Genomic DNA, 27,091 nt, shown 5'->3' on the forward strand with positions numbered 1-27,091 from the left:
TATCACCCTTGCATAGAATAGCTGCGAAGGCCGTGCAAGCAGCGAGCGAGTAGCCTTGACTGGCATGACTGCACCCGATGCTGGAGCGCTCGTGGCGCGCGATCCAAAGCAACGAGCTCGCGCTTTTAGCACTGTCGTCGACAGCATTTTTCTTTTCTTTTTTTCAGTGTTAGTCATAAAAAAGAAATGTCGTAAATATCGTCAAATGTCCCAACAAAACAAAATGTGCGAAAAAAAAAAGCGGCCGAGGTTGAGGTTTTTAGGGTCTATGAAGTAATTTTTTTTATTTATTTGCTTGCCAGTTTTTTTGCGCCCCTCTTTGAGTACTGTCGCATTTTTTTGTATTATTTTCACGTTTATTTTTCGTTGGTTTTACTTCGGATATTATTTGCATAAGCATTATTGAGCTGACTTCGCACCTGTGGATATTGTCATGATGGATTCGGGAGCCCATATTCGGGTCTTATAAATTTTGAGCCATTGTAATTTCAACTCACTGTAAATAATTTAGGAAAAAATGAAACGTTTGTCTGTAAATATGGTTGTATTAGCGCGTGTGGATGTAGATTGTAGTCATATATTAACACAATTAAAATATTCAGATATGGCTAATTGTCACATTTTTATTTGCCTTGCTAACAAAAGTGTGTCAACCAATTTTATTTTAGTGATCTGGTGTCTTCGTGTATATAAACTAATTTATTATTATTTATTGAAAATATAAGAACGTAGGATTTCATTATCCCAAATTGTTAACTTCTCTCATTAATTTAAGAAAATTTACAAAAAAAATGTACAATTGGTGACATATATTCGGCGATTCAAACATTTGGGCAAGGAATGAAGAAATGCGTTGCATCCTTAACATGTTGTTTGAAGCTATATAGACGAAAATGGTCGCTCCCAGAAATAAGTAATTGTAAAGTAATTGCATTACTTTTTTATGTAATTTGTAATAGTAGTAGTAGTTGTAATTATGGTTAAACTACTTTTGGAGCGAAATGATTGTAATTGTAATTAAATTACATTTTGGAAGAAATTTACCATGTATGGTTTTCTTCAATTTGCCGCGGAACACAAGAGCCAAATGAACCTCTAGCGTATATTATAACTATGGTTTGTACCTAAAGTTTGATTTACTTGCAGCAGAAACTGGCCGGTATTGCACTGCCACCGGGGGCGCTTGATTGACAATAGGATGAGTATAAAAAGACGATAACCGAATTCTGTATTGACACCTGCCAATAAAAAGACGCTAAAGGGTTCTTTCGCCATTTGATTGCCATTGTAGCGCCTACCACGTCAGTGCCAAACTTCAATAAAGGGGTAATACCGTGTCCATAAATTTCAAGCGAGAGCAATCGAATGGCGATAGGGGCAATAGAATGTCAGTCAGATGTATATTGAATGGCAGAAGCCATTTTTATAGGGGGTACGCCGTACTGATCCACTTCATGGCCTAGGAATTCTAGATGTGATGTCCCGAGTTGGCATTTTTCTTTGTTGATGTTAACACCATAATCGGCGAGGTGCTGGAAAAGTAGTCGCAGATGTTGGATGTGTTCAGTCTCGTTTCGACTGAAGATTAGGAGATCATCGACATATGCAAAGCAGAAAGGCAATCCTCTGAGGACGGTGTCGATGAACCTTTGGAAGGTTTATGGTCTGCATTTCTGAGTCCGAAGGGCATTCGAATGTACCCAAACAGCCCAAACGGTGTCGTGATGGCCGTCTTAGCAACATCGGCAGGTTCTACCGGTATCTGGTGGTAGGCCTTAACGAGATCTATCTTCGAAAAAATGGTTGAGCCGTGAAGGGATAGTGAAAAGTCCTGGATGTGTAGTATCGGATACCTGTCTGGTATTGTGGCGTTGTTTAGGGCACGGTAGTCGCTGCAAGGTCTCCAGTCTCCAGGATTCTTTTTAGGTACCATATGCAGAGGCGAGGCCCATGGACTCGAAGAAGGACGAATGATGCCCAATTCCAGCATGTGTTCGAACTCTGCCTTGGCGATCTTCAGACGTTCTGGAGCAAGTCGTCGTGGTCGAGCATAGGTGGGAGCACCCGTCGTTACAATATGGTGGGTTACGTCATGTGGTACGGGTCGGGAGAAGTTGTTCGGACATGTGAGGCACTTGAATTCCTTGAGAAGGTGGTCGTAAGGTGAAAGAGGAGGATCAGGGATGATCGGTGGAAGAAGTGGCGACTTCATTTCAATGTCTAGCACAGTCAAGCGAGTGGTATCATCTATTAGGTGAAGGTGAAGCACGTCTACCAGGAGATCGTAGTGACGAAGGAAGTCTGCGCCAAGTATCGGGTAAGAGACAGCCGCGACGAGAAATATCCAACGGAAGGTTCGGAGAAGCCCTATGTCGAGGGTGAGGGAAGATTCGCCATAAGTTGGAATTGGTGTCTTGTTGGCTGCCTGTAGCGTACATGGCTGTCTCTTGCTGGGGGATATGCTGGGCGGTGCGGGGAGAATGCTCACTTCGGCACCCGTGTCTACCAGAAATCGAAGTTTAGAGTTTTTGTCTGTGACAAAAAACAGGCGGGAGGTAGAGTGAGCGCTCCGACTAGCCGCCTCTAGTGGCGAGCTTGGCCATTGTCCGACGCTGTACATGGAGCTCGACATTTTTGTGCTTTGTTCCCAAACTTCCAGTGGTACCAGCAGATACCTGGTGGAGGGGATCCGGGTCGTGGTGGAGAACGGCCGAACTGTGAAGAACGAGACCTTGAACGCTGGTGGGATCTAGATGGAGCAGCGGTCATGAGTGCGGCCACTTGCGTTGTCAACTGGTTTATCTGCATCCGCATGTCCTCGATGACATCTGTGACCAGAGGTTTTCCTTTGTTGCTGTTCTCTTGCTGCGACCTGTTAACAGCCAGAGAGTCTGTAGCAACCGTTGATATAGCCGGTGAGGCTACCTCAACGACTCTGTCCGCGAGCTGTGCCAAAGCTTCGATGGTGATGTTCGTTGTTCGTGCCAGCACCATCCTGACAGTCGCCGGTAGCCGCTGAAGAAAAAGCTCTCGAAGAAGCGAAGGGTCAAATGTCGGAGGAAAGTCACCAAGCAGTTGCTGGAGGCGTCGAAGCATTTGGGATGGCGTTTTATCGCCAAGTTCCTCTGTGGTCAGCAGTTGCTGTAGTCTTCGTCGTTCGGAAATGGAGGTTCTTCTTACCAGTTCCGCTTTGAGGGTGTCGTACGGGTTCTGATGTGGTGGCGTGAGAATGAGGTCCCGGACCTCTGTTGCGACTTCTGGTGACAAAACTGCAATGACTTGGTGGAATTTCGTCAGTTGTCCCGTGATCTTGGCTGTGGAAAACTGGGCCTCCACTTGAGCGAACCATAGGAGGGGGTCAGATGGCCTAAGCGGTGGGAGTCGAAGACGAACCGCACCGACTTCTCCGCTGGGTTGTCCAGTGGCCATGTCACGGACGAGGGGGGCGAAAACGCGGAAGAATGCGTGCGTATCGGGTCACCAAATATGTAGGGACCAAGTGTAGGTCCTACACATTTATTTACACTATTTACACTTTGCAATATCTAACGGTATGAGCGATATGTTCGGAGGCGTTGCTTTGGTACCCCACCGAGATCGTCGTCCGTACTGCACGCTCTGTCCAATGTCGTGCGCTCCCCGACCTTGCGCTCCTCTTCTTCTCTTCTTGGCGCTCGGCGCCCTACAACACTTTTGGCACCGTTTCATTGGCTCACTCGGATCGTGGCGTCGGCTGTGGCCCCGGTGATAGCAGACCTCCGAGAACGGCGCGATCTCTGAGGACGCACTTTTGGCACCGTTTCATTGGCTCACTCGGATCGTGGCGTCGGCTGTGGCTTCGGTGATAGCAGACCTCCGAAGACAGCGCGCTCTCTGAGAACGCACTTTTGGCACCGTTTCATTGGCTCACTCGTATCCTGGCGTCGGCTGTGGCCCCGGTGATAGCAGACCTCCGAAAACGGCGCGCTCTCTGAGGACGCACTTTTGGCACCGTTTCATCGGCTCACTCGGATCGTGGCGTCGGCTCTGGCCCCGGTGATAGCAGACCTCCGAAAACGGCGCGCTCTCTGAGGACGCACTTTTGGCACCGTTTCATTGGCTCACTCGGATCGTGGCGTCGGCTGTGGCCCCGGTGATAGCAGACCTCCGAAGACAGCGCGCTCCCTGAGGACGCACTTTTGGCACCGTTTCATTGGCTCACTCGGATCGTGGCGTCGGCTGTGGCCCCGGTGATAGCAGACCTCCGAAGACAGCGCGCTCTCTGAGGACGCACTTTTGGCACCGTTTCATTGGCTCACTCGGATCGTGGCGTCGGCTGTGGCCCCAGTGATAGCAGGCCTCCGAAGACAGCGCGCTCTCTGAGGACGCCTTTTTTTTCACCGTTTCATTGGCTCACTCGGATCGTGGCGTCGGCTGTGGCCCCGGTGATAGCAGACCTCCGAAGACAGCGCGCTCTCTGAGGACTCACTTTTGGCACCGCTTCATTGGCTCACTCGGATCGTGGCGTCGGCTGTGGCCCCGTTGAGAGCAGACCTCCGAAGACAGCGCGCTCTCTGAGGACACACTTTTAGCACCGTTTCATTGGCTCACTCGGATCGCGGCGTCGGCTGTGGCCCCGGTGATAGCAGACCTTCGAAGACTGCGCGCTCCATGAGGACGCTTTTTTTTTCACCGTTTCATTGGCTCACTCGGATCGTGGCGTCGGCTCTGACCCCGGTGATAGCAGACCTCCGAAAACGGCGCGCTCTCTGAGAACGCACTTTTGGCACCGTTTCATTGGCTCACTCGGATCGTGGCGTCGGCTGTGGCCCCGGTGATAGCAGACCTCCGAAGACAGCGCGCTTTCTGAGGACGCACTTTTAGCACCGTTTCATTGTCTCACTCGGATCGTGCCGTCGGCTGTGGCCCCGGTGATAGCAGACCTCCGAAAACGGCGCGCTCTCTGAGGACACACTTTTGGCACAGTTTCATTGGCTCACTCGGATCGTGGCGTCGGCTGTGGTCCCGGTGATAGCAAACCTCCGAAAACGGCGCGCTCTCTGAGAACGTACTTTTGGCACCGTTTCATCGGCTCACTCGGATCGTGGCGTCGGCTCTGGCCCCGGTGATAGCAGACCTCCGAAAACGGCGCGCTCTCTGAGAACGCACTTTTGGCACCGTTTCATTGGCTCACTCGGATCGTGGCGTCGGCTGTGGCCCCGGTGATAGCAGACCTCCGAAGACGGCGCGCTCTCTGAGGACGCACTTTTAGCACCGTTTCATTGTCTCACTCGGATCGTGGCGTCGGCTGTGGCCCCGGTGATAGCAGACCTCCGAAGACGGCGCGCTCTCTGAGGACGCACTTTTAGCACCGTTTCATTGTCTCACTCGGATCGTGGCGTCGGCTGTGGCCCCGGTGATAGCAGACCTCCGAAGACAGCGCGCTCTCTGAGGACGCACTTTTGGCACCGTTTCATTGGCTCACTCGGATCGTGGCGTCGGCTGTGGCCCCGGTGATAGCAGACCTCCGAAGACGGCGCGCTCTCTGAGGACGCACTTTTAGCACCGTTTCATTGTCTCACTCGGATCGTGGCGTCGGCTGTGGCCCCGGTGATAGCAGACCTCCGAAGACGGCGCGCTCTCTGAGGACGCACTTTTAGCACCGTTTCATTGTCTCACTCGGATCGTGGCGTCGGCTGTGGCCCCGGTGATAGCAGACCTCCGAAGACAGCGCGCTCTCTGAGGACGCACTTTTGGCACCGTTTCATTGGCTCACTCGGATCGTGGCGTCGGCTGTGGCCCCGGTGATAGCAGACCTCCGAAGACAGCGCGCTCTCTAAGGACGCACTTTTGGCACAGTTTCATTGGCTCACTCGGATCGTGGCGTCGGCTGTAGTCCCGGTGATAGCAAACCTCCGTAAACGGCGCGCTCTCTGAGAACGCACTTTTGGCACCGTTTCATTGGCTCACTCGGATCGTGGCGTCGGCTGTGACCCCGGTGATACCAGACCCCCGAAGACAGCGCGCTCTCTGAGGACGCACTTTTGGCACCGTTTCATTGGCTCACTCGGATCGTGGCGTCGGCTGTGGCCCCGGTGATAGCAAACCTCCGGAAACGGCGCGCTCTCTGAGAACGCACTTTTGGCACAGTTTCATTGGCTCACTCGGATCGTGGCGTCGGCTGTAGTCCCGGTGATAGCAGACCTCCGAAAACGGCGCGCTCTCTGAGAACGCACTTTTAGCACCGTTTCATTGTCTCACTCGGATCGTGGCGTCGGCTGTGGCCCCGGTGATAGCAGACCTCCGAAGACGGCGCGCTCTCTGAGGACGCACTTTTAGCACCGTTTCATTGTCTCACTCGGATCGTGGCGTCGGCTGTAGTCCCGGTGATAGCAAACCTCCGTAAACGGCGCTCTCTCTAAGGACGCACTTTTGGCACCGTTTCATTGGCTCACTCGGATCGTGGCGTCGGCTGTGGCCCCGGTGATAGCAAACCTCCGGAAACGGCGCGCTCTCTGAGAACGCACTTTTGGCACAGTTTCATTGGCTCACTCGGATCGTGGCGTCGGCTGTAGTCCCGGTGATAGCAAACCTCCGTAAACGGCGCGCTCTCTGAGAACGCACTTTTAGCACCGTTTCATTGTCTCACTCGGATCGTGGCGTCGGCTGTGGCCCCGGTGATAGCAGACCTCCGAAGACGGCGCGCTCTCTGAGGACGCACTTTTAGCACCGTTTCATTGTCTCACTCGGATCGTGGCGTCGGCTGTGGCCCCGGTGATAGCAGACCTCCGAAGACAGCGCGCTCTCTGAGGACGCACTTTTGGCACCGTTTCATTGGCTCACTCGGATCGTGGCGTCGGCTGTGGCCCCGGTGATAGCAGACCTCCGAAGACGGCGCGCTCTCTGAGGACGCACTTTTAGCACCGTTTCATTGTCTCACTCGGATCGTGGCGTCGGCTGTGGCCCCGGTGATAGCAGACCTCCGAAGACGGCGCGCTCTCTGAGGACGCACTTTTAGCACCGTTTCATTGTCTCACTCGGATCGTGGCGTCGGCTGTGGCCCCGGTGATAGCAGACCTCCGAAGACAGCGCGCTCTCTGAGGACGCACTTTTGGCACCGTTTCATTGGCTCACTCGGATCGTGGCGTCGGCTGTGGCCCCGGTGATAGCAGACCTCCGAAGACAGCGCGCTCTCTAAGGACGCACTTTTGGCACAGTTTCATTGGCTCACTCGGATCGTGGCGTCGGCTGTAGTCCCGGTGATAGCAAACCTCCGTAAACGGCGCGCTCTCTGAGAACGCACTTTTGGCACCGTTTCATTGGCTCACTCGGATCGTGGCGTCGGCTGTGACCCCGGTGATACCAGACCCCCGAAGACAGCGCGCTCTCTGAGGACGCACTTTTGGCACCGTTTCATTGGCTCACTCGGATCGTGGCGTCGGCTGTGGCCCCGGTGATAGCAAACCTCCGGAAACGGCGCGCTCTCTGAGAACGCACTTTTGGCACAGTTTCATTGGCTCACTCGGATCGTGGCGTCGGCTGTAGTCCCGGTGATAGCAGACCTCCGAAAACGGCGCGCTCTCTGAGAACGCACTTTTAGCACCGTTTCATTGTCTCACTCGGATCGTGGCGTCGGCTGTGGCCCCGGTGATAGCAGACCTCCGAAGACGGCGCGCTCTCTGAGGACGCACTTTTAGCACCGTTTCATTGTCTCACTCGGATCGTGGCGTCGGCTGTAGTCCCGGTGATAGCAAACCTCCGTAAACGGCGCTCTCTCTAAGGACGCACTTTTGGCACCGTTTCATTGGCTCACTCGGATCGTGGCGTCGGCTGTGGCCCCGGTGATAGCAAACCTCCGGAAACGGCGCGCTCTCTGAGAACGCACTTTTGGCACAGTTTCATTGGCTCACTCGGATCGTGGCGTCGGCTGTAGTCCCGGTGATAGCAAACCTCCGTAAACGGCGCGCTCTCTGAGAACGCACTTTTAGCACCGTTTCATTGTCTCACTCGGATCGTGGCGTCGGCTGTGGCCCCGGTGATAGCAGACCTCCGAAGACGGCGCGCTCTCTGAGGACGCACTTTTAGCACCGTTTCATTGTCTCACTCGGATCGTGGCGTCGGCTGTGGCCCCGGTGATAGCAGACCTCCGAAAACGGCGCGCTCTCTAAGGACGCACTTTTGGCACAGTTTCATTGGCTCACTCGGATCGTGGCGTCGGCTGTAGTCCCGGTGATAGCAGACCTCCGAAAACGGCGCGCTCTCTGAGAACGCACTTTTGGCACCGTTTCATTGGCTCACTCGGATCGTGGCGTCGGCTGTGACCCCGGTGATACCAGACCCCCGAAGACAGCGCGCTCTCTGAGGACGCACTTTTGGCACCGTTTCATTGGCTCACTCGGATCGTGGCGTCGGCTGTGGCCCCGGTGATAGCAAACCTCCGGAAACGGCGCGCTCTCTGAGAACGCACTTTTGGCACCGTTTTATCGGCTCACTCGGATCGTGGCGTCGGCTCTGGCCCCGGTGATAGCAGACCTCCGAAGACAGCGCGCTTTCCGAAGACGCACTTTTAGCACCGTTTCATTGTCTCACTCGGATCGTGGCGTCGGCTGTAGTCCCGGTGATAGCAGACCTCCGAAAACGGCGCGCTCTCTGAGAACGCACTTTTAGCACAGTTTCATTGGCTCACTCGGATCGTGGCGTCGGCTGTTGCCCCGGTGATAGCAGACCTCCGAAGACGGCGCGCTCTCTGAGGACGCACTTTTAGCACCGTTTCATTGTCTCACTCGGATCGTGGCGTCGGCTGTGGCCCCGGTGATAGCAGACCTCCGAAGACGGCGCGCTCTCTGAGGACGCACTTTTGGCACCGTTTCATTGGCTCACTCGGATCGTGGCGTCGGCTGTGGCCCCGGTGATAGCAAACCTCCGGAAACGGCGCGCTCCCTGAGAACGCACTTTTGGCACAGTTTCATTGGCTCACTCGGATCGTGGCGTCGGCTGTAGTCCCGGTGATAGCAAACCTCCGTAAACGGCGCGCTCTCTGAGAACGCACTTTTAGCACCGTTTCATTGTCTCACTCGGATCGTGGCGTCGGCTGTGGCCCCGGTGATAGCAGACCTCCGAAGACGGCGCGCTCTCTGAGGACGCACTTTTAGCACCGTTTCATTGTCTCACTCGGATCGTGGCGTCGGCTGTGGCCCCGGTGATAGCAGACCTCCGAAAACGGCGCGCTCTCTAAGGACGCACTTTTGGCACAGTTTCATTGGCTCACTCGGATCGTGGCGTCGGCTGTAGTCCCGGTGATAGCAGACCTCCGAAAACGGTGCGCTCTCTGAGAACGCACTTTTGGCACCGTTTCATTGGCTCACTCGGATCGTGGCGTCGGCTGTGACCCCGGTGATACCAGACCCCCGAAGACAGCGCGCTCTCTGAGGACGCACTTTTGGCACCGTTTCATTGGCTCACTCGGATCGTGGCGTCGGCTGTGGCCCCGGTGATAGCAAACCTCCGGAAACGGCGCGCTCTCTGAGAACGCACTTTTGGCACCGTTTTATCGGCTCACTCGGATCGTGGCGTCGGCTCTGGCCCCGGTGATAGCAGACCTCCGAAGACAGCGCGCTTTCCGAAGACGCACTTTTAGCACCGTTTCATTGTCTCACTCGGATCGTGGCGTCGGCTGTGGCCCCGGTGATAGCAGACCTCCGAAGGCGGCGCGCTCTCTGAGGACGCACTTTTAGCACCGTTTCATTGTCTTACTCGGATCGTGGCGTCGGCTGTGGCCCCGGTGATAGCAGACCTCCGAAAACGGCGCGCTCTCTAAGGACGCACTTTTGGCACAGTTTCATTGGCTCACTCGGATCGTGGCGTCGGCTGTAGTCCCGGTGATAGCAAACCTCCGTAAACGGCGCGCTCTCTGAGAACGCACTTTTGGCACCGTTTCATTGGCTCACTCGGATCGTGGCGTCGGCTGTGGCCCGGTGATAGCAGACCTCCGAAAACGGCGCGCTCTCTGGCGACACACTTTTGGCACCGTTTCATTGGCTCACTCGGATCGTGGCGTCGGCTGTGGCCCCGGTGATAGCAGACCCCCGAAGACAGCGCGCTCTCTGACGATGCACTTTTGGCGCCGTTTCATTGATACCTTTCGTATTGGTACGTTTTTTGTCGCCGACGTGTTTTCTGAGGGTCGATTGAACGATGAGACATATAAGGTTTTCGCCTTAATAATAGACCTCTTGCAAAACTGAAGCGATCATAGCGGCGTGGTCGCGTGAAACACATCTTGAGAACCCAAGGGTCAAGGTGTCGTTTTTGATGTGCATACCTCGTTTCACACCATTCTGCCATGAACAAATACAGTGCATGCATGGTCGAATATGTGACTTTCTGTTAAATTTATAATACCGTAGGTGTTACCTACCAATACAAATATAATGCTGGAACACGTTTTTGGGGGCTCCTAACCCACCAGAGTTTGTGCGCAGGTAAACAAAGGAAGAAGATGAGTAGTGGGCCGATCAGCCTGTTCCATCGTCTTAATATCCTAGCCTCCTTAAATGATCCGTGACTGAAGAGGGTCATGGTGCGCTTCGGAGTTGCAGCTAGGCTGCCGAAAGGTATGTGACGCGTTATTATTTGCGTTACGTATATTTTATAAAAACTCCTAAACATGACACTTTCGCGAAACGCAGGTGCACTTATGCAGATCTACGGTGCGCGTACGTGCTATTGCCCTAGTATCTATGACCGACACCATTTTATGTTCCAAGTAAGTTTTCTCCGGAAAGATATTTGTGGATTCATTTATACTATAGATTAGGCAATGTGGAAAGAAATATGTCGAATTAGTATGCCGAACTCATGAGTTTTCCTACACCACTGCTGCCGAAATGCATAAGAGAGACTTAGTTCTTTGTTTGTTTTTTGCACGTCTAACGATTACGCTGAACATAGCTTCATATACGCGGAAGCTCTGCGCGCGTGGAACACGAGTCGTCAGGAGCTGTCTCGTGCACTGGCACCTGTCTCCTGCGAACTAAAGTTATAACGCCGTCATGCATGCGTCGAACACTCGGTGAGATCGGTTTATTAAAAATTGTCATGCCGACCAGCCAGCACTCTGTATTCTCTTATTTGAAATCAATCTACCGATTTTTACAAGCATCACGCATCATGTGCGTAATAATGTAACACCCGAGAATGTGGCGCGGGAAAATGAATGCTATACACTTTCAAGTCATTTTACAAGTACCCCGTCATGTGCCTTTGTTTGAACAAAATTGTTCGTCTCGTGATACGAAGCCGCATTAGAACGCAATATATAAATGTGTTATTTTATCATGTTCCTACATGAGTAATACTATCGTTTGTATTACTTCATTACAATAATTCAAGATAATCAAAACAGTTGACTAAAATTTGCATTTTTACACGTCAGTGGAAGGCTAAATAAGTTAGAAACCTAAGAAGCAGCACGTGTATTGCATCTTATGGCCTTTAAATACCTGAACATGACTTCAAACATAAACAATATCACATTTGATATAACTTTAATGCATTTGGAATTGACAGGAAGAATCACGGCACTTTTATTCGTTGAAATACGCATGCCACGAGTTAAAGAGAGCAGGACCGGGCAAAGAGAAATATCTCGCACGAAGTAAAGTACAGTTTCATGAGCTAAGTCATACTTTACGGGCCGCAAGAACAAACAAGAATTCATCAGTAGTTTCCAGAACCTTTTCAAATCCTTTGGAAAGGAACACCTTCATCTCAAAGCCGGCGTCTGTAATGGCTTCCTTCAGCACATCTTCTGTGACATTCGCGTGGACAAAGTCCACTGTTCCCACGGGATAGCTCTTTACACGTCCCGCGCCCACAAGGATAAGAAGGCCGCCGGGTTTCGCCAGTGTTCCCACGTTGCAGACCACTCTGCGGAACGATTCGTGGTCTGCCGTGGCCGATTCCAGGCATCCCGAGGAAACAATGACGTCGAAGGTTTCCCTGTGTTCCTCAGGGAGCACTCCGGGCTTGAGTACATCGCAGGGAACCACTTTATGGATGGCCGAGCGCGTGCGCTCAAGTATTTCCAGCGCTCCCTTTTTGACGTCGCTGAAAAGCAGAACGAAGTGCATGTTACTTTTATGCAGGTATTATTGCTGACACTGTGTAGAGATATGTGAAGAAAAATTTAAGAAAAACTGTATCAGGGTTTTGGGGTTTGGGGGTTATACTTTTTAGACCTGTCCTCAGACATGTGACGTGTGTAGCTAAAAGCAGGTGAATCGAAAGCTTTCACTGCAGACCCTAAGGCTCAATAGACCTGTCACTAAATTATCGAAACATAAAGGAGAATGCTGGAAATGTAATTCTACGCGCCGTTCGCGCTCGCCTTCCCGTATAAAACATTGGAAGTAAATAATCAAATAAATGCTTTCACGAACTCGCAAGGAAGATGAAATTTGTTTAAGGCTTTTGTTCTAGAACAGTAAGTACTGCAGACACTCAGCACGTGCAGCGCATCTTATTACACGCAGCATGCTCCTTGGTGCTTGGGTAATTCGGCAAAAGGCATGTCGCCACCTTCGCCCAGTTTCTTCTTCATGACAACAACCAAAAAATGGCAAACCGAACAAAACTGCAAAACGCTGAACATCTCTTTTTTTTTTTACGGCGGAACGTTTCCAGTGTTTTAACTTTAGTGGTTTCTACAGATTTTCAAGAACGTTATGACAGCCCAGAATAGGGAGATGCACGATGGCTCCAGGCGAACGCACAGAACGTAAACCAAGAGGTTCACATGGCAAAACACGAAGCAGTCTGCTAGCTATATTAAGTCATATCATATGACTTAATATAGGTAGCAGGCTGCTTCGTGCTTTGCCATGTGAACCACTCGGTTGGCGTCTTGTGCGTTCCCTATCATAAATGTGAACTTCACAAGGATTGGTTTAAGTAAACCACAAAAAAAGGGAGGCACCAGAATGGTGGCGATACGAGCAGGGAGAGATGATGCAAACAGTGTAACTCCACTCATCCGTTAAATATCCAAGTACATTAAAGGGGCACTGGCACACCCAAATGCATTTTTTTATTTAACAAAAAAGTGGACATAAAGCTTAGACATCACCCTCAAAATATGAAGCTTGAAGACAGTGTATTTGCAGGAAAAAAATATTAATTTAAGAAGGGTGAATTTGAAATTCCCGCACTCCTCGGTGACGTCAAGAGAGATCTAACGCATTATTTGCGTTATTTTTTTTCTTCTTTTTTGCTGCTTCCAGCTTCAAAATAATGAAGCGGAGAAGAAGGCGTGGCTGGAGCAAATTTCTACAGGACAACGGCACGGTGCATGAAACGCGATCTTACTATTCTAAATAATCGCGGCGCCACAAATCTGAAGCAGGCGAAAGTCCCGACAACTCGGCGACGTTCTCATCGGGATTTTTTGGCTCTCGATCAAACATCTCGTACGGTACTCTAACCGACCTCTGCAAACCTTCAACTAATTTCTTCTCAAAGTTCGAAAAGGCGTCTGGTACCAAAAAAAGTCACACGATTTTTTGAGCCGTCGCCAACATCGCGCTCGCTTGCATCACTACTATAGAACGGCACTACTTTTAGAGATCAAAGCAAATGAGGCAGATATACTACAGGACGTCTACGCATTGACGTCACGACGGAGTCATTCCGGAATTTGATTTTGGCATTTCGAATCCCAAATCGTCATGCGCAAGTCACGTTCTATAAAATATTTTTTCTTCGCGCAAATATTGAATGTTATAAAAATGAAACTTTTGCAACCTTCATATTTCTGCATATTCAACCATTGGTGACGTCGCGGCAGATGATTAGAAAAAACGATTTTAGGAAAGCGTTTAAGGCAGTGAAAATACAAATTTGTGTGTGTCAGCGTTCTTTTAAGGTCGTCAAATTCGACGATGGACCATTCCTAGGAAGTAGGAAGCCTGAACAATGGCACAGCAGGGTATTTCACTCGAGTTCTCTGCTACATGTCAGCTTACAACTAAGGGTTTGGCTCAGCGAGCGTGTCGAGACCATTGATCAATACATCAATATCAGGCGTGTACAGTGTACATAACGCGTTACTAGTAACTGAGTCAGAGTAACTCGTTACTGGCAACGAGTTACTTCTACTCAGCTACTTTTTTGGGTAACCAGTAACGTATTAAGTTACTTTTTTAGAAAAAGGAACAAGTAACGTGCTTAGTTACTTGTAAGGCCAAGTAACGAGCAACGGTATTTCGGTAATTTTGAGGAGCAACGTGCACAACAACTTGTAAAGCAGCCTCGTTTTAACTCTAAACTGAGTAGGCGTCTATTACGACAAAGGCAGATGGGCAACTCGAAAAAACAGCTAAACCGTATGACAGTACGTTTATTGCTGAACACGTCGGTCGAACTCTACAGCTGGGAACGTCCTTCACCCGGAGAACACAAGAAGGTTTGATGGTTGAACCTTTTAGAATCGTGTACACGCCGAATGTAAACCAGGTGGTTGCCAACGCGAGAATGCACAGAACTTATTGTCAGCTCAGAACTTTAGAAGCAGAGATAACAAAATAGAAAGGGGAATCCCTGATTCACCAGCTCTTTCTGAAGCACAACACTGCCGTTTCTTCGAGCGCGTCAGAAGAACCCCATTCAGCGTCGCCGCAGATGTATTCTGTATAAGGGGGTAAAATATAACTGCTAAAAATTTTGAGACGCAGCTACTGCTCAAATGCAACGACTAGTGAAAAGAAAACAATAAACCATAAAACAAGAGCAGTTGTGTATTTGGTCGTCAAGGTAATCAGAAACGTAACTGGCTACCATTGGGGTAAAGCAACGCGTTCCTCTTGAAAATTAGTAATGAATAACGTATTTAGCTAGTTTTTGGGGGAGAAACGAGTACCGGTATTTACTTACTATTTTTGGTAATGTGTACATGTCTGATCGAGATGGGTTGATGTTTTCTTGGTGATTGGAAGTGCTGCCTTAAAGCGGCCGTGTCTTACCAAATTTATACTACACGAAGGGCTTGGTGCGTGGCCCAAACTTTATGGTCATTGGGAAAAAATTTTTTTTCTAATGACTCATCAGGTGTCGAGTTTGAAGAGGAATTGCTACTAAAAGCCGGGCTTCAGTTTTTTGATCGAACCCGGTACTTTCTCCCCACGAAGCTGGTAACGTGACCTCAAAAATAATGTTTTTCCTGAGTATTACCGCGTTCTGAAAGCAGCTGCATAGCAGAGTATGGTGAAGACACTTTTATTACCGTATAACAAGACAATGTAGACTGCCTCGCTTAGAAACGGTCTTAGTATTATTCCAATTATATAAGTTCTCAGGTCCAGGTGGGTGAATTGGCTTTAGCGATAATCCAAGATGACCCGAAGAAGGAACTAGGTCGAATAAACGAAAACTGATTCACATACGACTATGGCGCAATTATTTATAGACCCCAACATACCCATAACCTTCCATGGCAGCAATCATCTCAGCACGGAAGGTCCAGTCGATGGCATCTTTGTCCTTCTTAAGCCACTTGCTGAGTTCGAGCCTGTTGCTTTCGGCTAAGTCGCTCAGCACAATATGCTTGAATCGACTGGAGGCCATGAGCGCATTCAAGATCATCGGGCCACTGCCCACGTCCAGCAGACTCTCACCTTGAGCTAGACCCATAGAAAGTATTCCAAAGTTTGATACTTGCCAAGCCAACAAACAGAGATTCAACATTTTTCTGCTACTTTTTTATTTTTAATATCCCAGTTCACGTGCATGTCGTATTTCGTACTCACAATGAATGTACAATGAAACCCTAAATGTTCGCGAGCCCTTAATTTTCGCGAATTTCGCAAATTGAAAACTTCGCGAAATCTAAGGTCGCGCAAAATTTTTGGCCCTTAAGAGTCTCAAGGCATCAAGAATTCGCGAAATTTATTGGTCGCGGTTGTGTCGTCTTTGACCGATTCGCGAAAAATAGGGTCCGCGAAAATGAAGGGTTTTAGAGTATCTGCTAAAGTGGGAAATTATAAACACCTCGCTCAACTCAAATAGGAGGTCAAGGCTGTTGTCCGATTACAGCCTGTAGAGATATGGCACTATAGCGTTACTGGTCGAAAGAAAGCTGAGATTTGGAGGAGGGAACAAGTCGAAACACGGGAAGCGTTTGCGAGAATGGCGGGCACCTCGTGTGCCCTTTGGGTACGTTCCTTCCGCGCTGCTTGGTTTCCCTTCCGTATGCTGCGTTGTTGCTACGCCTCATATAGTGTGATACCCAAGTGCTACATCTTCGGTGTCGCCTAAAAGAAGGTGAACGCGGGGCACAGTTTGTACGCGAGCGGTACGTCAGCATTCTGCTACGTCTCGTGTCCCGTCGCTGGAAACGGGAGTTTCAGTCGAACGTTGACACAACATTCGCGCGCAAGCATGGTCGTCCGCTAGGGTGTTTCTTAATAAATTCTGAAACTTTAACATTATACGACTTTCTTATCTAGAGTCAGTGGCGGATTTAGAAAGAGGGGGGGGGGGGGCATGATATCCTGACCCCTCCCTTGAATTCCGCATGTGCCAAATGTTAGAGAGGGAAAAAAAAGGTGGGACGTGTGTTTTCTCAAACATCTGGTGCGTTGACCCCACCTCTCTGGAAACTGCATCCGTCCCTTTCTACAATTACTCCTTAAGAAACGCAGGGAGTGCCCAATTATACTCGCGCCGATCGCTTCGTGATTCCTTCTTCGGACCCTCTGTTTTACAGCGGTAGGTGTTAGTGCTCGTTCCCGAAAAGAAATGCTAGTATACGAACGCCAAACTCTACTTCACAGCAGATGCAGTATTCCGCCTCTCCCCATCGTTCCTCCCACCACTGCAAGGCTCTCTCTCGCTCTCGCTTCCCCATCCCTTCCCCCCCGTAGGCCGCCGCTTTTCTTGCTCCGGCGACGCTCTTCCGCCGCCGTCGCACCGCTGCGAAATACCCGCCTGGTAGCGTTGTGCGGACACGCTCCCCATCCTCCCCACTGCCGCCGCCCAGATTCCGTTCTCGTGCACTCCCGCGCCACTACAAAACACGTCGTGCACGCACTTCGGCTTGTTCCACTGCAAGCAGTCCCCCGTTCTAAAAAAAAAAAAAAAAAGAGCGTTTCAGCCAAACAATAACACAAAAACACGCCTCTGTATCGTTTTCAAACATACGGAACATCTCGCACAATCGTTCCACCAAAGCACACATCTCCTCGCGCACCGTCTCCTTCATTAATTCCACTCAAAGTGAAAGAAACCGATTGAACCATCTCCTTCAACATGCCTTTCCACAACGCAGCACGTATGTCGCTTTCAATCGCACTTTGACTCCTCGTTTTTTTATTTCTTGCACGATCACTGTGGCGGAATGGGGATGCAAGGAAGGAACATGCATCAGACAGTCTCTCCAGACTGTCTTTCGTATGATGTATTAAGCCTCGGCTAATAAATCCTACAAAAGAGAGTTTGCAGGCACCCTCTTCTAAGGCTTTTATAACTTGTGGGAGGATCCTGTCACGTTGGCCATAGAAACACTGTCTGCAGAAATGTTCGCATGTGTATGAAGCAAACGTGCTTCGAACATGTATGAGGCGCAGATAATAATTATGTCATCGTGTCTGAAACAAACGCATTGTTTTCTTTTTTTTGAAGTGATGCAGGAGTAGTGTGAATGCGAATCGCGGTGGTGTGCGGAGTTTGGTTTCATGCACTGACACCCTTTAAAACCCAAATGAGGGAATGTCTTCATCTTCGTCAGAGTGCCCGCTCTTCACTGCCAAGGTATGCCACGCGCGTGCACTCTGGCTTGGACCAGAGTGCACGGGCGTCTTGCCTCAAATCTTGCCTCGAATTGTGTAGAAAATATAATACTTTTACGCGCAAAAAAAAAAAAAAAATGACCAGCAAACCTGCGTGTTTTTCAATCGATCATCTTGGGGAAGGTACAACTCTGGAATCTAAGAAAACTTAGCATTCAGAAACGCTAAATGTAATTTACCCGTTTGAAGTATGCTATGAAGTTCTTCTACGTAGAAAGTGTCAATCATCCCGAGTGAACGACCATATGTGTCCATATATGTCCGGGGCAGAAATTTGTCCTTGTAAACATCTCTCAGTGCTTGGGTTTCCATGCTTCCCAAGGTGTCCGAACTGTAACTCCTGAAAACGAAGCAGTTATGAGATTAACGTAGTATACTAATCTCGGCTCCGTATTGATATTGAGCACTTTGGATATTAGATATAAACTTTTCTTTTTCGCTCTGGTATGACACAATTTACGCTTAGTGGCGTGTGTTCTTTATTACGGCGTCAACTCACCCAGTCTTGCTTCAGACCGCTTTATGCAAAAACTATTTCAAAAACTGGGATAGGTAATTAGGTAAAGTTAATTCCCACTCAACGGAGCAAGAATAACAAAAAATGTATAATTCCAGTGAAGACGCATACTTAAAGGTGGCAAACGCCTATACTTAGTTTATCCTCCTTATGGTATACCTTCGTTATTTTTTGAGGCGACTTTGTATGACAGCAGTTTCAACCCAACTTAATTTTTTGGCGCGTTACTATACCGGCTGCTGCAATTTATTACCTGTATGTATTCGTGGATGTCAATTCTGGTGACTCGGAATCAAGTAGAGTCAGGGAAAGGTGGCGGCTGAATCCAAAACTGTTTAAAGGGCAACTCCGCTTCATTTTTGGTTTTGAAAAAAACAAGGCAGTCCTCTTCAGTATCGCCTAGGAAGACTACACGTGAAATCTTACGACGCAGTTCTGTCTAAATGTTTCTTAAACGGTCCCGCAAACTTTGCAACTCGCCAAGCTGCCGAAATCGGCTGACTTGAGCGGGCGAATTCAGGCGCAACCAACAGCGCAGTCAAGGCTACGGCATGGGCGGAGCCAACATTGAGCTAAACGCCATCTACATGGCCCCCTTTTGCTTGTTTTCACTTCTCCGGGCGAGCGTAGCGCATGACGTCAGCAACGTTGCCTCTCGGCGCTCAGCAGTGTCCACGTGATTGGCGTAACGCGCCTGCGCAGCGCGTGTCTTGCCGTCCGGCCGCCCGCCGTGGTCCCGCCGTTACCGCCGTCTTCCGCGTCACAACCGCCGTCGTCGTCTCACCGATTGTGACTATTGTCTCTCGAAGTTTCGTCCGCACTACGGACACCACGTGCGCGCACACTTATGCCGCAGTTGTGCAGACGTCGTCGAATGCCGTAGACACCTAAACGTGGCGAAGAGTGCGGTGCAGACGACACTCGCGCCTGCCACACGCCCGCCCCAATCCCGCCCGTCGTTGGGCCGAGGATCACGTGACATCTCGTACCACGTCAGGGCCATGTACTTGGCGACCCGAGGCCAATGTTGCCGGGCGGAGCCGAAGTTTCGGTTTCGATTTCCGCTCGTGTTTAAAATCAGATTTAAAAATATATATCCCTTTTTTCGCGAAGCAAACGACGTAGTGTGTTTTACTAGGGCTTTTTAAATCGAAATCAGTCATTATCCCGAAATCTTCGGAATTGAGCGGAGTTGCCCATTAAGATAACGCTGTCAGCACATGCGGTACGAGCTGTCGCGTGCACGCGAGATGCGTCCGCTCGAGCGCTTCACTCGAAAAACAAGGCCCCCACAGAAAACGTGCTTCCGGGGCCCTAGACTTGTTAAGCGCTAAGTTGGGGCCCAAGTTTGCGGAGAGAGCCAATCGGACTCCCACCAGAATGACGCCACGCTTTTGTCACCAAAAACCAATCGGCGCGCTCCGCTAACTTTCGTCTCAAACTTTGTTTGGGACGAAAGTTAGGCGTATAAATAACCTGCAGTATATATAACCAGGTGCTCCAATCGAAGCTCCTCTCAAGGTCTCCAGACCACTTGCGTTGCGCGTTACTCGGTGGGTGAAAATGCACGTGCGATTTTAAGGTTATCAAAGTAAGTTTGATTCATGTGCACTCTGCGTTCGCTCTAAGGTTTGAGGAACAACATGCTTATAATTGAGTAATGTCGGTGAGACGCGCTTTTGACCCGAGTCTCAGTGTAACACGTGTTTCTTACGCCTTTGTTAGTCCGTTATCTTACACACTTGCTTCTTGGCCTTGCACACTAATCCTACACACTTGCAACAATGAAGAGAAATGTAGCGTTCTAACCTCGTCTTATATGAAACATCCTTCAGGTGGCGACTTCCAAGTCTCAAGGCGGCAGTAGTAACTTTCAGCACCCCTCTCAAGGCCATGATGCTTGAAACCACGTTTGACGTCGTATTTTCTAGAAACAAATATAATTTTTGTTCAGTAGATGTTCGCAGACCCAACTAAGATGTATATATTTTGGCTGCCAGCATATCAACACGTGCGCTCGCTCGATATACATTTATATTTTTTTCAGGGTGTCGAACCGGAACCGAACCGAACCGAAAACCGGAACCGAACCGGTATTTTTTCCGGAACTGAACCCGAACCCGAACCGTTATATTGTTATCGCGATGAACCCGAACCGGAACTGAACCGAAAAAAAAAAAGTAACGGTTACCGGCTCATGTCAAAACGGTTCGGCCACGCGCTGTTGACAATGAATGTGCTATCAATGCCATTTGTTTTTTAAGTGCCGTCAACTGACACACACCTCGCTTACATATTTTTCTTCTCCACTCAGTCTTAGGAATATAAACGCTGCATCCATGAATCTTGACAAACGTTACATCCATGAATCTTGACATAGGAACCAGTATTGCGCTGGTCGCGGCTTGCACGGAAGAAAAAAAATTAAAAGGCTGTGCAAAAAAAAAAAAAAAAAAAATCGCGTCACGGGATCTCATTTTTCTACAATCTCGTAAATCCTAAATGCTGCTGTGTGCTCATTTCATAACACGTTTCTAAAACGCGCGAGTTCTCGAAGCTTGCTTCCATCGGAATGAGAAAAGAAAAGGCTGTGGAGTTTGATAATAATGCATCCGGTTTCGTATAGGCACTTAGAAGCTAACATATCTGTGAGACAGCGAACTCTTCTATTTTAATATTTATCCTATTACGTCCTTCTGGCGTTGCGTTCGGTGAAGTGTTTTTCATTTTCGTATCTTGTTTAAAGGGGCGATGCACTGATATTTTTATTTTGCGCAAATACCGCTTAGAACGAATCCCTAGCGTTAATGATCTGTGAAATACCCGTTCGTTTTCACCACACGCAATCGAAGTCGCAGAAAAAAATAAAGAAAAACGAGCAGAGTTCACCCCCTCAACTCGAAACCATAACAAGCGGCCCCGTGATCCGGAGCCGATTATATGCCGCCAATGGTGATCACAGCCATGCGCTGGGGTTGGCAAGGTACAGGACACACGCCGAGTTCAAGACATTGTTATGGTTCGGCTGTTGTCGTCATTGCAGCGATTGGACACAGGACACTACCCGAATGTTTCTCGAGCTATCGATTATCACGCGCCCAAATCGAGTGTCCACGCCATGCTCGGGTCCAATCTATGAGCCGTATTCAAATATCGTCACTGGGCGGTACTGCTACCGCCCAGCTACGTCATCAGGTTTTTCGAAGGAGAGATTGAATGAAAACACTCGGTTTTGTCCTCGAACTTACAGAGCAACAAAGGAGCTTCTTGGTCAGTGGCGTTGCGTGCGAATATCCTTGAGTCCCACTAGTGCCAGTAAGCTTGTGTAAAGTGAAGAACATTCCCATTGAATATCGTTGCACCGCCCCTTTAATGAAAACTTCTTTAAGGGTCTAATTTCAGTTACCGAAGGCTAGTTCAAATTAAGAAAGCTGTATTTTCTCCCCACCGTTCCTTCAGTTGCTTACACGCCGGGGTGGCGGGATAGTTAGCGAGTTCTACTTGTAAGTGGGTTTGTAAGGAGGTCGCGGTTTTACAGCTACTGCGTCGGACCCAATTAGATGAAGTCCGAATGCGTAAACGTCGGTGAGGTAACCTTTGAGTGCACATAAAGAAACCATTCCTGGTAGAAATCCCTGAGCCTTACACTACGATGTATCCCGTTTCGAACGTGCTGATTTCAGATGTTTTATTTGTAATTTATTTTGATGTTGCAATTTGTCATTTTTAATTTCCGAACCGGTTCGCGAACCGGTTCAGGCCCCGAACCGGAACAAAATAAATTTACCTGAACCTGAACCGTAACCGAACCCGTATTTTTTTCGGTTCGACACACTGATTTTTTTTTATAAATGATTGAACGAAATTTTGAATGAGTTTTTCACTTTTCTTGTTCAAATATATATGTCACAGGTACACAAAGCCGCAACAGGTACAGCATGACAAACCGCGGCTCCAAGATAGAAATTGTAAGGGAGGGAATTGGCTGCTGAAAAAAAGACTGGATAAAAAGGGTGTTTGTTTTTAATTCGAACAAAACTAAAAAATTATATATGCTTGTCTCGATCATTCTGATAAACCCGGGAAGGATAGAAGGCGTCGTGCTTGTATTATGCCTGCGTTATTATTTATTATGTTTGGTTGCGGGCCGCTCGTTTCGGATGATCTTCGCCCAGGACTCTGTCCTGACATCCGGATTCATCAAAAAGATCGAATCAAGTTTAAATGTCTTCAGGAATTAGGTGTAACACAAGCATGTTTTTTAAAAAAATTTCTCAAGTCCTGCTTTTTTTTTTGAGTGGGGGGATTGTGTGTAGGACCTCAACTCTCAGTGATCTTGGATTGTAGGGCGTTCCTTGTTGTAACTGAGGTAATCGCGACGGGAGGATGTTTATCGCCCCGTTTATAAATTTACTCTTGTCTAAAGTATTGACGTCGTGCGCCCGCTGCGCTATCCCTTGGGGCGTTTTATGAGTTACCCCGTGATGGTGAGTCTTCGTGGGGAGCAGTATAAGGAACCAGCTGCGCGCGCCGACGGTCGTCTGAGCACTAAGTATGGGAAGACTCAATATCACTCGCCGCTAACAGTCACTTGCAGTCTACACTCCGTTTCGCTTTAAGTCCTACCGTATCCGACGCTACGATTTGATGGACCCATTCTAGCAGTGCAAAATGTGCATCGTCATGGCACTCATCTTGTTTTGTACGTTTGCTATCATCGACGTAACCATCACGCACAATACAAACGCCGTGATTCTGCGCTTTTTAGAGCGCAGCTCTTAGGCGCCCGTTTCCGGCTTGAGCGGCGACGGCGTCGCCGTCGCCGTCGCCGTCGGCGTAACCGCGCGGTCCATTATGGGTAAGTTTCCCCGCTAAATCTAGCGGAAAAATTTCCCCGCTAAATCTAGCGAAAAAAGCTCCCCGCTAAATTTAGCGGAAAAAGTTCCCCGCTAAATCTAGCGGAAAAATTTCCCCGCTAAATCTAGCGGAAAAATTTCCCCGCTAAATCTAGCGGAAAATTTTCCCCGCTAAATCTAGCGGAAAAATTTCCCCGCTAAATCTAGCGGAAAAATATCTCCGCTAAATCTAGCGGAAAAATTTCCCCGCTAAATCTAGCGAAAAAAGCTCCCCGCTAAATTTAGCGGAAAAATTTCCCCGCTAAATCTAGCGGAAAAATTTCCCCGCTAAATTTAGCGGAAAAAGTTCTCCGCTAAATTTAGCGGAAAAATTTCCCCGCTAAATCTAGCGGAAAAATTTCCCCGTTAAATCTAGCGGAAAAATATCTCCGCTAAATCTAGCGGAATAATTTCCCCGCTAAATCTAGCGGAAAAATTTCCCCGCTACATCTAGCGGAATAATTTCCCCGCTAAATCTAGCGGAAAAATTTCCCCGCTAAATCTAGCGGAAAAATCTCTTGTCAGGCGACCCCCCGAGGTCACGTGACACCCTCAGGTCACGTGACCTTGGCGAGGGGGTCATGTGACCCCTCCAAGGTCACGTGACCACCCCTCCCCCCCGATAACACGCGAACCTCAGTACCCTTCCCTCCTCCTCCACAAGAGCTGCGCTCTAATTCGGCGTTACAGCGAGTTGTAAACGGCTTTCATTTTTTAGAGCGCAGCTCTTAGGCGCCCGTTCCCGCCTTGAGCGGCGTCGGCGTCGCCGTTGGCGTCGCCGTCGGCGTCGGCATAACCGCGCGGTGCATTATGGGTCAATTTCCCCGTTAAATCTAGCGGAAAAATTTCTCCGCTAAATTTAGCGGAAAAATTTCCCCGCTAGATCTAGCGGAAAAACCCCGCTAAATCGCGGAAAAATTTCCTCGCTAGATCTAGCGGAAAAACTTCCCCGCTAAATCTAGCGGAAAAATTTCTCCGCTAAATTTAGCGGAAAAAATTTCTCCGCTAAATCTAGCGGAAAAAATTTCCCCGCTAAATTTAGCGGAAAAAATTTCCCTGCTAAATCAAGCGGAAAAAATTTCCCCGCTAAATCATGCGGAAAAAATTTTCTAGCTAAATCTAGCGGAAAAAATTTCCCCGCTAAATTTAGCGGACAAAATTTCCCCGCTAAATCTAGCGGAAAATATTTCCCCGCTAAATCTAGCGGAAAAAATTTCCCCGCTAAATTTAGCGGAAAAAATTTCCCCGCTAAATCTAGCTAAAAAAATTTCCCCGCTAAATTTAGCGGAAAATATTTCCCCGCTAAATCTAGAGGAAAATTTTTTCTGGGGGTCACGTGACCCCCTGAGGTCACGTGACCCCCGTGGTCACGTGACCCCCACGTGACCTTGGGGAGGGGATGTGACCCCACCAAGGTCACGTGACCACCCCCCCTCGAGGTCACTTGACCCCCCCCCCCCCTGAAAACACGTGAACCTCAGTACCTTCCCTCCTCCTCCTCAAGAGCTGCGCTCTAATTCGGCGTTACAGGGAGTTGTAAACGGCTTTCATTTTTTTTCGTACACGTTTGGTTTAGTTGGTTAGCTCACAAAGAAAACGATTGGCGTGAAGAAGCACTCCTTGCACTGCTTGATTGACTACATAGAATTATAGCGTCGGCTGTGACTGGATTATGTTGGACAAAGTATGACTTGCCGCCGACGGTTACCTGTGGATTAAGTATAGTGGAGTAAACATTGCTTATCAGCGCTTGTATGCACTCGAAAAAAAGTATCTGCGTGTACTTTCACGCGCAAAACTCGAAGAACCAATCAGCGCAACTTACAGAGGCAGCTCAGCGAATGACGATGCCGAAACATCTGTTTATACGAAAAGAACGCAGTCTGAATTGTGACATTAAGCAATGCAAGCGTGACGTTTTGCATTGCTTAATGTCACAACTCAGACTGCGTTTTTTGGTGTAAACATATGTTTCGGCATTGTCATTCACTGAGCTGCCTCCGTAACTTGCGGTGATTGGCTGTCCGAGTGTTGTGCGGGAAAGCAAACTCATCGGCTTTTTTTAGAGTGTGTAGCCTTTGGATTAAATATTCTAGACTACTTGTGAGTCGCTGCCGACGGTCGACTGCGAACTGAGTATGCCGGACAAAGATATCACTCGCTGCGGACACTCGCTTGCTGCTGCAGGCGACCGCCAGCGGCAAGTCATGCACAGTTCGGTGGCTTGCGCTCTCGTTCATCTCCTACTCGTGACACCGAGAAAATATGTCGGACTATGAATGCCATGGTCCGGAGTTCGATTCCTGCTGAACTCCATGGTGAATAACTCAGGTTTCGATTATGTGTTCCTAGCTATGCTCGTGTTTGAATCGTTATGACTCGTAATGCCTCCTATGCTCTGGAAGCTTACGCGTTTTGCCTGTTACGGCTTATGCATAATTTATGTTGCTTCAGCCTGCGTGTAATTCTTTTTTCTCGCATTCGAGCGTTGCACTTTTCTATACAACCTACTGCCGTCTACATTGCCCTCTCCATTGAATGTTTACCGGGCTCGGCTACATTAGATGGGAAGATAGCTGTCAGGATCGGTAGTATAGTGAACTAAACTATGATACATATTCCGCATATATACAATGCGTGCTCTGAATGTAGTTTTTTTTTACGCTATATTAGGTCTCGTCTCTCGCACTGTATATACACTAAACATAATTAAGTGGATTGTCCCGCCTACCATAACATTACATTTTGTTTTCGGAAAGAATACTGGGGATTAGCTCAATTAACCAAATGATTTAGAAACATCGACGTGTATATTTCTTACGTGCGCTGTTTGTTTTGATAGCATTCATTATTAAAACGACTGGTACTGTAGACTATATTCCTTCCAGAAGCCGTGCTAACAGTGCGTTAGTAGGGAAAAACAGTTTGGTGTAAATAACTTTAAAAGCATTTTGAAAATTTAGATTACATTTATTTCGGTTTAGAAGTCCGTAGCATTTTGTTATCACCGCCCTTACACTCTGATAGGATGCGTGGGACAAGAGAGTGGCACCACAGCACGGCTCCTTTTCGCATGAGGCTCGTGTTTAGCAGCCAATCTTAATTAGTTTCCGAGTGAATATCACTTTGCCTAAGCACAGCGCAATACAGAACGTTCGGAGTCACAGCTGGCGCTAATTTTTTTTTACACTAGACTCGGATAATGAGCACGCAGATCTCCTACATGCGTTGGCGAAAACAGCCGCGATTATCTGAATCCCAGTACATCTACTTGATTCGCCAGCGGCGAAGAGCAATCTGATAATGAAGGTAGCGAAAAATTGTTTTCATGTGGGTGCTTTCAAATAGTGGCACTGATAAATGTCACCCCAGAGTTATTTTTGGACCGCCGAATACACAAGTGCTTCGGAGAGGCATTTTCCAACGCAGTTAAATAAAAAAAAAAAAAAAAAGACGAGCGGTTTGTTGACGTTGTTGCCCCTTACGACTGCGGGGGACACGAGTGAGCCCGAGCTGTGAGCAGCTTCAACTGGTCGAATGCCGCGATAACACATACAGGGAAACGCTGGACATGAACACGAGTTCAAATGGCAAGGTGCCAAACCTCCTGAGCGAGAACGAGAAACACGAAAGGCCGCCTGAAGGGGCGGACCACTGATCTCTATTGTAGTAGGCTGGATCGCGGATCGGGAGTCCGACGGAGGCACCACCAGTAGCTATTTGCTTGACACAAGGCGATACATGGAAATCTATGGGAGGAATTAATAAAAATTTACTTTTTGAAGCTTCTGTGAAGCGTCTTGTAAGAAATGAAAGCCGTTTATAATTTTCTGTAACGCCGAATTGAAGCGCAGCTCTTG

At 48.8% G+C, this 27,091-nt stretch overlaps 1 protein-coding gene across 1 annotated transcript; it reads right to left on the reverse strand.

Annotated features, from left to right (window-relative positions):
* Positions 1-11,660: 11,660 nt before the first annotated feature.
* On the reverse strand, positions 11,661-26,080 carry LOC115325720 (indolethylamine N-methyltransferase). Its single transcript, XM_040220487.3, has 5 exons — positions 26,053-26,080; positions 20,146-20,263; positions 17,999-18,159; positions 15,452-15,653; positions 11,661-12,087 (listed from the first exon to the last, which is right to left on the reverse strand). The coding sequence occupies exons 1-5, from the start codon at positions 26,078-26,080 to the stop codon at positions 11,661-11,663; spliced, it is 936 nt and encodes a 311-aa protein (XP_040076421.1).
* Positions 26,081-27,091: the final 1,011 nt, after the last annotated feature.

The sequence above is a fragment of the Ixodes scapularis genome, unplaced genomic scaffold (genome assembly GCF_016920785.2).
Source record: "Ixodes scapularis isolate PalLabHiFi unplaced genomic scaffold, ASM1692078v2 PGA_scaffold3__209_contigs__length_174095766, whole genome shotgun sequence".
Classification (NCBI taxonomy): Eukaryota; Metazoa; Arthropoda; class Arachnida; order Ixodida; family Ixodidae; genus Ixodes; species Ixodes scapularis.

Excerpts from the sequence above, each read along its gene's own strand:
- LOC115325720 (XM_040220487.3), bottom strand. The coding sequence starts at position 26,080 with ATGAATGCTATCAAAACAAACAGCGCAC. Across the intron at positions 20,264-26,052 it reads TATCAAAACAAACAGCGCAC|AAAATACGACGTCAAACGTG; the intron begins GTAAGAAATATA and ends ATTTGTTTCTAG. Across the intron at positions 12,088-15,451 it reads GCTGCCATGGAAGGTTATGG|CGACGTCAAAAAGGGAGCGC; the intron begins GTATGTTGGGGT and ends TCTGCTTTTCAG.